The following is an 11563-nucleotide window of genomic DNA, read 5'->3' on the forward strand; positions in this document are numbered from 1 at the left end:
TTGAAGGATCCCTGATCATAAGAAAAGTCACTCTGAAGGACACAGGAACCTACACCGTAATAGCCGTCCTTCAAAATTCACTACGAGAAATAGGATTTGGACGGCTCAATGTATACCGTGAGTGATTGCTCTCAGACCTCTAGGTGTCGGGTGGGGTGAATTCTACTTCACAAACAAGACTGCCAGCTTTGGACTTTCCTCCATCCCCCTCTGAATCATGTCCCAAGCTGAGTTTGGGCATTTAATGTAGGACACACACAGTGGAGACAAAATTCCCAAGGTCAAGGATCCCTTCCCAGATTCCAGCCCTACAGACATTCACCACAGAGAGAAGGACCCGTTTGATACGAGTGAGTCAGCAGAGGGAGACCCATCTCAGTCCAGGTCCCTGGTCCCCTCTCCCTGACAATGACCCTGAGGTAGACCTTGCAGGGCTCCCTGAGGGGCTCCCTGAGTTCATCACAGAGAAGCCAGCTTGGGCAGCCCCTCTCCCGGCCCCTGTCACAATGTCCTGACTCCAGGGACCTGGGGAGCCTGTTTCAGGTTGGGTATTGCCTCCATGGAAGGGCTGAGTGAGACCAACTGTTTCCCATGTGCCAGAGTCACAAGGATCCTGAGCTGGTCACCAGTTGGGGCTCAACCCTAAGAGCCACGACTGGGAAGAGATGGAGCCTGGTCATTCACCTGAGACTGTGAGCAGAGATCACAACTGGACAAGCTCCTCAGATTATTAGCTGACTGTTCTGGGGGACTTAGGAGAGTCCAAACCAAGGTCAGCATCCCAGGGGAAGAGCAGGAGAAAAGATGCTCCTGGCAGCTGCTCATCCACCAGGGATCAGCCCAGGGGATTCTCTCTTGGAGTCCATCAATAACAGATGCCTCTTATTTGAGCAGGTATCCATGCTCAAAGTTTATGTCAGATACTGTGAATATTTTATGATTAATACATTGACAGCCTGGCAGTCAAATATTCATTTTACTTCATTGAGGGGAAACCGAGGCACAGGGAGATACAGAGTCACGCAGACTATGAGTAGCTGATCTGTATCACCTGAGGTATGTGCAGCCATAGCCCCATCTTTACCTCCACCCTGATGGCATTATTAGGTGTCTATGGATCCCTAGCCTAAACATTAGTTCAGATCCTTCCTTCTTAGGGGTCAGCAGCTCAGAGGGATAGATTTGGTCTGGGGAGTGATGGCAAATTTAGAATAAATTAATTTTTACTGTGGAACCAAATTACCCTCAGAACAATCAGAGTCAGGGCTGAGATCTTTGAGGAAAGAGTATGGCCCCAGGTCTCAAGCCCACACTCAATCATTCACACCCTCTATTTCTTAACAGGGCCAGTGAGTGTGCCCAAACTCCTAGCCAGCAACACCACAGTCACAGAGAATGAGGATGCCATGGTCATGACCTGCTACACAGATGAGAGCTCCACCAACTGGTTATTCAATGCTAAGAGTCTGTGGCTCAAGGAGAGGATGAAGCTATCCGAGGACCACAGAACCCTCACCATAGACCCTGTCAGGAGAGAGGATGCTGGGAACTACCAGTGTAAAGTCTCCAACCCCGTCAGCTCCGCTGAAAGTGCGCCTGTAGATTTAGATGTCAAGTACTAGTGATCCTCCTCCCTTCCCCTATGTTCTTAAACTAAAAAAAATAAAATAAAAAAATGCACCTATTAGATTTCTTGTGTTGGTGGAAATTGCTTAGAAGACTTGCTTTGATTCAATAAATACTAAAAAACGTGAGTTGGCATTGTCATTATTGTTGGCGTAAGGTAACATTCCACATTGGACCCCATTTCTGGTTGGTCCCATTTGCGCCATCTCCACAATGGAGGGGACACCGTGTGCTTCACAGGAGGGGCAATCATTGTGTGATGACTGGCAGGAGTAAGAGATAAGCTCACAGGAACATGAGCTCTTTCCCATTTCCAGGGAGACCAGTGGAGGGTTCCTGGACACTTGTGTTAATGGGAATAGACAAGAGAACACCTATGTGAGATGCAACAGTGACTTTGTCTCCCTGTTCTCCTTCTCCCAAATAATTACTAATGCCATCTGGAGTATTCCTATGTTTATAGCAATAGACTTATTTTCATAAATTCAGTAGCACCCTGTCCTCTTTGTTGATAGACTAGAATTGGAAATGTTGGTAATGTAACCAAGAATTAGCAAATCTCCTAGTTCAAACTGATTCCCACAGAATTATAAACTACCTCGCCTTTTATGGAGCTAATTGTGACCTGATGAAGACTCAGAATCTGTTTGAGAGGAGGGCATCACCCAAAGCTAGAGAGACTTCGGGTGAAGTGTGAGAGTGAGGCCCCCTAACCTCAAGGGGCTGTTAAATCTCCCATCTCAGGTTTCATAGAAAAGCCTGCATCACAGCAAAGAGTGAGGTGAATGTCAGTCCTCTGCACTAAGGTCACTAAGCAGAAACCAGCTATGTTGGACGATGGAGAATACTCTTCTTCCTTGAAGATGACATTTGATCAAAGGGAAGGTGACTGTAGAGAGAAAAGTTCCCTTGTAAAACTCCAGAAGCACAGCCTTCTGGGAGATCAGATGCCATCTCTGTTCAGTCTCTCAACTAATTTGCATCTATTTATAAATGGCTGGGAACTTGCACTTCTTTATAAATTGCAGGAACTGATGGCGATGCAAACTGTGTGTTGGCTGAGAGGATTCAGTTCTGTTTCCCTCTGCTGTGCAGAAAGCAGGTACGTTATGAAACAAAGGTCTCATTATTCCCTCAGAGTCTCTAACCTTTCTTCATGACTATAGGCCTCTTACCTCGATTATGTCTTTAGAAATGTAACTGCAATATGTAATTGCAGATACTTTCTCTGTACTTTTGAAATTTACGTAAGTCTCCTTAAATGCTTCTTGCTGCCTAGCTGGAGTGGCTCAGTGTTTGATCATCACGGCAAGAAGCAGGAGATCATGGTTCATTTCCCAGTCAGGGCACATGCCTGGGTTTCAGGCTTGAAATCTTGTAGGGGTGTGCAGGAAGCAGCCAAGGAAGTTTAAACACTTCTTACATTGGCAGCGAAAAATTCCTACACATTTTACGTACCCTAATCTCTTCAGGGAAATTCTAGCTACTAAGCAAGATTTTGTCTTTATGGTGACCTGCCCTTACCTTGCATCTATCCAGAGGCCTGTCAGAGTTTCTTCATCATCACAAAAGACACTCTTATCAACCCTTATCAGTCAGAAAATTCAACTATTTTTTGTTGCTCAGTTCTAAGAACCAGGAAATAACACCAAATATCTTTGTATGATATCACATAGGAAACTGAAGATTTTTGAGGTGGGATCACTTGCCTAGAGTCCCACAGCCTGCATGTAGGCTCAGACATGCCATGTATTGGCACATGGCATTTATGTTCCACCCCTTTCCATGTTCCCTCCTATATCAGGTAGACTGAAAGGTTAAATATTCCATTCCCCCACTCCTTGTGATTGAGAATCCAGATGTGAATTAAACTCAGCCTCTGAGATGCACTTGTGTGTAAATTGGAAGCTGGAAAGGAGGTGGGCCTATTATTTCTGCTACTGTGTTGACTGATGTGTGGCCTCTGGCAGACACAGCTAATTCTTTACCTGTGGGAGCGGCTGTGCCAGCATGACCTTGAAACCCAACTTCCAGTGGCAACTCCTTAACTTCCATTTCTCTAGCCCAGTGGTTCTCAAACTTCCTAATGTACTGACCCTTAATACAGATTTTCATGTTGTGGTGACCCCCAACCATAAAATTATTTTCATTGCTACTTCATAACTGTAATTTTGCTAGTGTTATGAATCATAATGTAAATATCTGATATGCAGGATGTATTTTCATTGTTACAAATTGAACATAATTTAACCATAGTGATTAATCCCCAAAACAATTTGTAATTACATAATGGTTTTCCAATGATCTTAGGCAACCCCTATAAAAGGGTCATTTGACCCTCAAAAGGGTCACGACCCACAGGTTGAGAACCGCTGCTCTAGCCTTTTCATAATTTTACAAGCACCTAATTCTTTGTCTGAAAGACTTTTCTACACAAATATTTATGGAACGTTTATCTGAGAACCTGTCTCTCCTTAGAAGTTAAACTCCTCAAGTGCAGGGCCCAACTAGTTTCTGCTCTCTGTGGTGTTCCCAGGGCCCAGCCCCGACCAGAAAAACCACAGATACTCAGGAAGCATTCATTAAATGGATGAGGGAAGTCATATAATGGAAGCTGGTCACCCTGTGTGACACTTGCAGTCAGATCATGTTCTTTATCTACACAAAGGCCTTGGTGTCAGCCTGGGAGGAGGCCACAGCCCCTTTTTACACGGGGATGTCCCAGGACTAGGTGTTTACCACACTTACAGTCAGGAAAGGGGGACAGGAACCTCCTAACAGTGAGGGATCAGACATCTCTGATTTCATTGCTAGGAACTCACAGCCCTCCCCACCTCTCATCTCTTCGGGGACTGGAAAGCAGCCCATGTTCTTCCTTATATCACAGATCCCTGACCTGGCAGACATTCTGGATTCTCCATCCCAGGTAGAGTTTCTACCAAGGTAGGAGGGTGCTCACCCTCACCTCAGGAAATTAGGGGATGACTCCCCATCCCCAAGTTCCCCGGTATGAATACAGCTGCCTGTGGCCCCTAAAGATATCTCACCAGCCCACAGTGTCCTGGGGAACAAGGGCTGGTGTTCCCCACAGCAGGATGCGAAAGGAGAACCCAGGATCTGGGGTAGCTTCCATCTCAGAGGTGCTGAGGGTACCTTGGGGCCTCCCCTCCCCTAACAGAAGGACACACAGAGTCCCCTGCTTACACTCCATGTAGAGCTGCTCCAGAACCTGGGCCCTGTGGGGAGGCCTAGAGCAGATGACAAACAGGGACACAGGGGAATGGATGTAACATCCAAACGCTGTGATGGGAAACAAGGAGGGCATTTTGGGGATCAACCATGCAGGCCAGCACCATCTCCCAAAAGAACCCTCACCAGGACCTGGCTTTGAAAACCTGGAACAGTACATCCTCCTGAAACAGCAGATCCACCAGAGGTGACAGCTCTCTGAACACTGGACTCATAATACTCTGGAGAAAGCCAGTCCTCTCACTGGACCCAGCCTGCCCTGGGATGCAGTCAGGAGGCATGAGACACACAGGGACTGGGCCCCGGATGGCTGGCTCTTAGTGTAAAGGTCAGAGCTCACCTCTGTCCAGGGTTCACAGTGAGCTCCCACCTTCTGGAGTCTGGTCAGCATTCCTAGTGCAGTACCTGACATTGCTTGCAGGTATTCTTTTGCCTTCCAGGGGGTGATATTGAGACGCAAATACAAAACACAGGAAATCCACACTTGAACTGGATTTCGGCTAAGGAGGTGCAGAAGGAGACCTATTTCCATTCTCTGACTAACAGATTTTTCTGGGCCCCTCTGTCATGCCTGCACTGTCCCACCTGCTCTTTCAGAAACTGTGAATGAAAAAGAGGCTGTGCAAGGAACCTGATAAGCCCAGGGGGCCCCATGACAGGCCTGACAAACTCAGTGACTCACAGTGCGGTCGGATCACAAATGCCTAATTGGGCAGGTGATGGCAGGTAGTCAGGTCACAGGCCCACAGCTTCCTTAGCAAATGTCAGACTTTACCTCAAGTGAGACCTTTCCCTGTTCTTATGCATCATGGATAACATACCTTTGACATCACATACCTCCAGCAAATTTTCTTTGGTAGACCCATTGAAGGCAGAGCCTGTGGAGCCAGAATACAAGACCACAGAGCACTCATGTTGCCTGGTTCCCTGCACAGCCTCTGTACCTGCTGGAAATGTTAATGGTCCTGGACCCTCCAAAGTAAAAATAATATGTGTTTCTTTATTTTTCTTTTTATTTATTGCTAGAGATCTCCCTCCTTTCTTTTCCACACTTTCCAATAGATTTCTTGTAACTTTTTTCATCTTCTCCTTTGATTATGATGTGTAAAACAAGCTACAAAACTGCTGTTCCTCTCAGGATCTGAGATCTTGCTTGCAGTCATATGACAGGAATTCACCTAAAATACTCAGAACAATCCTCCACAGGTTTGGACATTTCTGACCTTAACAGGGTCTAGGGGCAGCTGCTTTTTCAGGAATCTCTATGCTGCTCCCAACTGTTTTTTTCTTATTAAATCTTTATTGTTCAGATTATTACATCTGTTCCTCTTTTTTCCCCCCATAACTCCCCTCCACCCAGTTCCCACCCCACCCTCTGCCCTCACTCCCCACCCACTGTCCTCATCCATAGGTGCACGATTTTTGTCCAGTCTCTTTCCGTATCCTCCACACCCCTTTACCCCCTGCCCAAGAATAGTCAGCCCATTCCCTTTCTATGCCCCTGATTCTATTATAATCACCAGTTCATTCTGTTCATCAGATTATTTATTCACTTAACTTTTAGATTCACTTGTTGATAGATGTGTATTTGTTGTTCACAATTTGTATCTTTACCTTTTTCTTCTTCTTCCTCTTCTTAAAGGATACCTTTCAGCATTTCATATAATACTGGTTTGGTGGTGATGAACTCCTTTAGCTTTTCCTTATCTGTGAAGCTCTTTATTTGACCTTCAATTCTGAATGATAGCTTTGCTGGATAAAGTAATCTTGGTTGTATGTTCTTGGCATTCATCACTTTGAATATTTCTTGCCACTCCCTTCTGGCCTGCAAAGTTCCTGTTGAGAAATCAGCTGACAGTCGTATGGGTACTCCCTTTTAGGTAACTGACTTTTTTTCTCTTGCTGCTTTTAGGATTCTCTCTTTGTCCTTTGCTCTTGGCATTTTAATTATCATGTGTCTTGGTGTGGTCCTCTTTGGATTCCTTTTGTTTGGGGTTCTCCGTGCTTCCTGGACTTGTAAGTCTATTTCTTTCACCACGTAGGGGAAGTTTTCTGTCATTATTTCTTCAAATAGGTTTTCAATATCTTGCTCACTCTCTTGTTCTGGCACCCCTATAATTCGGATGTTGATATGCCTGAAGCTGTCCCAGAGGCTCCCTACACTATCTTCGTATTTTTGGATTCTTTTTTCATTTTGCTTTTCCGGGTGGGTGTTTTTTGCTTCTTCGTATTTCAAATCTTTGACTTGATTCTTGTGGTCTTCTGGTCTGCTGTTGGGAGTCTGTATAATATTCTTTATTTCAGTCAGTGTATGCTTAATTTCTAGTTGGTCCTTTATCACAACATCGAGGGTCTCATTAGATTTCTTGAGGATCTCACTACATTTATCGGTGGTCTCACCAGTCTTTTCGAGGGTCTTACTAAATTTATTGGCGGCTTCTAGACAGTTCTTGAAAAACCTTAAAAGTGTGGTTTTGAACTCTATGTCCAGCAGTTTGCTTTCCTCTATTTCTGTCATTTGTGTCCTATTTCTTTGTCTCCGCATTTTTTATGCTTCACTGTGTTGATGAAGTGATTTTCTGTGCTAAGTGTCCTCTAGGGCCTAGTGGTTCAGCTTCCCAAATTACCTGAGGAGGACATTCTTGGTGCACCCCCTTGTGGTCTTTGTGCACAGTCTTATTGTAGTTAAGCCTTGATTGTTGTAGGAAAGAAACACTGGGAGGGATTGACCTCCAGGCCAATTGGCTGTGAGACTCAGCTGTGTCTGCAGGGGGAGAACTTCTGTCCTGGATCTCTAGGGAGTTGGTAATCTAGCCTCTGCCTGAGGCTATCAATCAAACGCCTCTGTGCAATGCTCGGGAGGGACAGGTCCCAGGGGATCAACAGGGTGGGCAGAGCAAGCAGTTATGGCTGCTCTCAGTCCTGCCTTCAGAGACCCCGCTTCTCAGTGTCCCAGCAATTGCTGCAAGTACCTCTGAGAGAAAGCTGCCCTGGAGTTTTGACCGATGCCAGACAATCCCGCTTCTCTTGTATGAGTCTGGGTCCTCAGAGACCCACCCGGAACTGGAGCTCAGAGCCTGAGACTCCCTCCCAAATGAAAAAGACAACCACGCCCTCACCCGCCAGTCTGCTCTGCGTGCACCTCTATACCTTAGTATTTTACTTCTGCACCGCAGCTCCTCTGAGTCTCAGTATGCTTTTCTCTTTCCTTTTAGTTGTAGAATTTCCACTCAGCCAGCCTTCCTGTGGTTCTGGATGATGTCTGTTTTGTCTTTTAGTTGTATTTTTGAAGTGGCAGTGTGAGGCAGCAAACTCCGGTCTTTACCTATGCCGCCATCGTGGTTTTCTCTGCTCCCCAACTCTTAACTGGAATCACACATGGGCAAGGCGAGGTGACCTCAAAAAAGTTCCCCAGGCAGAGGACAGAGGCTGCCCGAATAGTCAGGGAGGACATGGAGAAGGTCAACCAGCAAAGAGAGGGAGGATCTCCTTGAAAATGTTCCCCAAACCAGGGAGCCCGCAGCCACCTGGGCTCCCACCACAGAACTTGCCTCACACCTTACCCTTCACACCTGGAAACTGCAAGTCCTTCTGAGACCCGTGGGGATGAGGTCTTTGCCTCTGGAAACAACGGCCATGCTGGTGACAACCTGAGATTGAGGGAGGGTCACTCTGTACTCATCACCCAGCTGGACGCCTTCTCACCACCAGTCACCTCTGTGGCCTTCCTGCTGGGAGGAAATCAAATCTTCTCAGCAAGTTTGAGTACATGGGGATGACCTGGTTTCCAGCTGGGTTTCTGTGTCACAAACAGAAATAATCCCCAGTTTGGGGCCTGTGGGGCTCCCTGTGTGGTGCTGACAGAGTCAAGACCTAGATGCAGCAGGGGCTAATGCTGGGGTAAGAGGGTCACTCTCTCTGGGGACATGTGCCCCCATCAGCCTTGCTATAGCAAGTGGGCTCACACACCAGTAAGATCCACCTCCCCTGAGAGCTCCTCAGGTGCATAGTCTCTGGTTCACGGCACAGCTGCAGAGTCAGAATTTGTCTTTTAATAGGATGTGGTCAAGCCTAGGAGCACTCATTCTTGCATCCACAGGTGTTTGCAGCCTATTGCAGGCACAGGGGCCACAAGATCACAACACCCTCTGCCCACATGCTGCTCACATTATATATATAAAAAAAGAGATGAAAATAGATCTACATGCGACATCAGGTACCCACAAGTGCCCTGAAGGGCACAGAGTGGGGACAGTTCAGAGAGTGAAGATAGAGGTTCTTTACAGAATGTGGTCATTGACCGTCTTCCAAGAAGACCGCTGAGTATCACCAGGGATCTGAGGGCAGTGAGGAGGATAGACACACAGACAGCTGGGAAAGAGAATTCAAAACAAAAAGCATAGGTTCCGAGGTGCTGAAGCCTTGGTGGCCATGTTGCTGACCTTGACCAAGGAGATGCACACACCCACTCTGAGAGATGAAGAGAAATGCCTCATCTCTCCATCCCAATACCCAGATGAAATACTGAAAAATCTCTCTCTTCTCTTCTAGTCTTCCTCTTAGCCTTCTGGGTCCCGCATGCCACTGCCCGATTTGCTGTTGTCTCAACCAATGCTCTTGAACGGCAGGATGTGATTCTGCATACCCAAAATAGGCCTCGTGGTGTTACAGTCTTTAGTTGGTACAGGGGATTAGACTTGAACTACTCTAATTTTATTGGGTCTGATGGATGGCGTTCAAGGCGATATGTAACAGGGCCCAAATACACTGTTTGAGAGAAAGTACAACTTGATGGATCCCAGATCATAAGAAACGTCACTGTATGGGACCTAGGAATCTACATCGTAGTAGCCACCCTTCTAAATGCAGAAAGAGAAATAAGATTTGGATGGCTCACTGTATACCATGAGTGATTGCTTTCTGATCTCTAGGTGTTGGGTGGGGTGAATTCTACTTCACACACAGGACTGCCAGCCCTGGACTCTCCTCCATCCTCCTCTGCACCATGTCGTAAGCTGGGTTTGGGCATTTAGCACAGGACACACAGTACATACAAACTTCCTAAGATCAGAGTTCCCTTTCCAGATTCCAGCCCCACAGATATTCACCACAGAGAGAAGGACCAGTTTGTTGGGAGTGAGTCAGCACACGAAGACCAGTCTCAGTTCAGGTCCCTGGGCTCCTTTCCTTGATCACGTCCCTGAGGTAGACCCTGCAGTGCTCAGTAAGGACCCAGCCTGATGGGCTCCCTGGGTTCTTCACAGAGACTCTCAGCTTGGGCAGCCCTTCCCTAGGCCCCTGTCACAATGTCCTGACTCTAGAGCAGGGGTCCTCAAACTTTGGCCCGCGGGCCACATGCAAAGACAAATATTGTATTTGTTCCTGTTTTCTTATTTTATTTCAAAATAAGATATGTGCAGTGTGCATAGGAATTTGTTCAGAGTTTTTTTTTTTAAAACTATAGTCTGGTCCTCCATTGGTCTGGGGGACGGTGAGCTGGCCCCCTGCTTAAAGTTTGAGAACCCCTCTCTAGAGGCTCTGGGAAGCTTGTGTGAGCTTGGTTTTGCCTCCGGAGAAAGGCTGAGTGAGAGCAACAGTTTGCCATGTGCCAGAGTCACAAGGCTCCTAATCTGGTCAGTAGTTGGGGCTCAACCATAAGAGCCACGACTGGGAAGAGATGGAGCCTGGTCATTCACCTGAGACAGTGTGAGGAGAGTAGAACTTGACGAGCTCCACAGATTATTAGCTGACAGTTCTGGGCACTTAGGAGAGTCCAGAGAAAGGTCAGCATCCCAAGGGAGGAGCAGGAGAAAAGATGCTCCTGGGAGCTGCTCATCCACCAGGGATCAGCCCAGGGGATTGTCTCATGAAGTTCATCAATAACAAATACCTCTTTTTGAGCAGTTTTCCCTTCCAATATTTTTGTCAGATACTGTGAATATTTAATGATTAGAACATTGTCAGTCTGGCAGTCAAATATTCATTTTCCTTTACCGAGGGGAAAGTGAGACATAGGGAGATACAGTTCCTAAGCAGAATCATGAAGACCATGAGAAATTGATCTGAGTCATTTGAGGTCTATCGGAAGCCATAGCCCCATATTTTCCTCCAATCCTAGTGGCCTTATTAGATGTCTTTGGATCCCTAGATCAATCATTGGTTCATTTCCGTCCTTCTTAGGGGTCTTCAGCTAAGAGGGGTAGATATGGTCTGGGGAGTGAAGTCAAATTTAGAATAAATTAATTTTAGTGTGGAACCAAATTATCCTCAGAACCATCAGAGTTAGGGCTGAGATTTTGACGAAGGAGTATATCCCCAGGTCTCAAGTCCACACTCAATTATTTTCATCCTCTATTTCTTCACAGGGCCAGTGAGTGTGCCCACACTCTTAGCCAGCAACACCACAGTCACAGAGAATGAGGATGCTGTGGTCATGACCTGCTACACAGATGAGAGCTCCACCAACTGGTTATTCAATGCTAAGAGTCTGTGGCTCAAGGAGAGGATGAAACTATCTGAGGACCACAGAACCCTCACGATAGACCCTGTCAGGAGAGAAGATGCTGGAAACTACCAGTGTAAAGTCTCCAATCCCGTCAGCTCCACTGAAAGTGTGCCTGTAGAGTTAGATGTCAAGTACTAGTGATCCTCATCCCTTGCCCTACGTTCTTAAACTAAACTAACTAAA

The 11563-nt window shown here is 46.5% G+C and overlaps 1 protein-coding gene across 1 annotated transcript in view; it reads left to right on the forward strand.

Annotated features, from left to right (window-relative positions):
* The window catches only part of LOC138999843 (cell adhesion molecule CEACAM1-like), a 52625-nt gene extending 41107 nt beyond the window's left edge, over nucleotides 1-11518 (forward strand). Inside the window, exons 4-5 of the mRNA XM_070402058.1 lie at nucleotides 1345-1590; nucleotides 11241-11518. Coding sequence (XP_070258159.1) covers nucleotides 1345-1590; nucleotides 11241-11518 — 524 coding nt within the window. The remainder of the gene's footprint in view (nucleotides 1-1344; nucleotides 1591-11240) is intronic.
* Nucleotides 11519-11563: the final 45 nt, after the last annotated feature.

This window comes from Myotis yumanensis, unplaced genomic scaffold (assembly GCF_028538775.1).
Source record: "Myotis yumanensis isolate MYYU_CA2020_CCGP unplaced genomic scaffold, mMyoYum1.0.hap1 SCAF_23, whole genome shotgun sequence".
NCBI lineage: Eukaryota > Metazoa > Chordata > Mammalia > Chiroptera > Vespertilionidae > Myotis > Myotis yumanensis.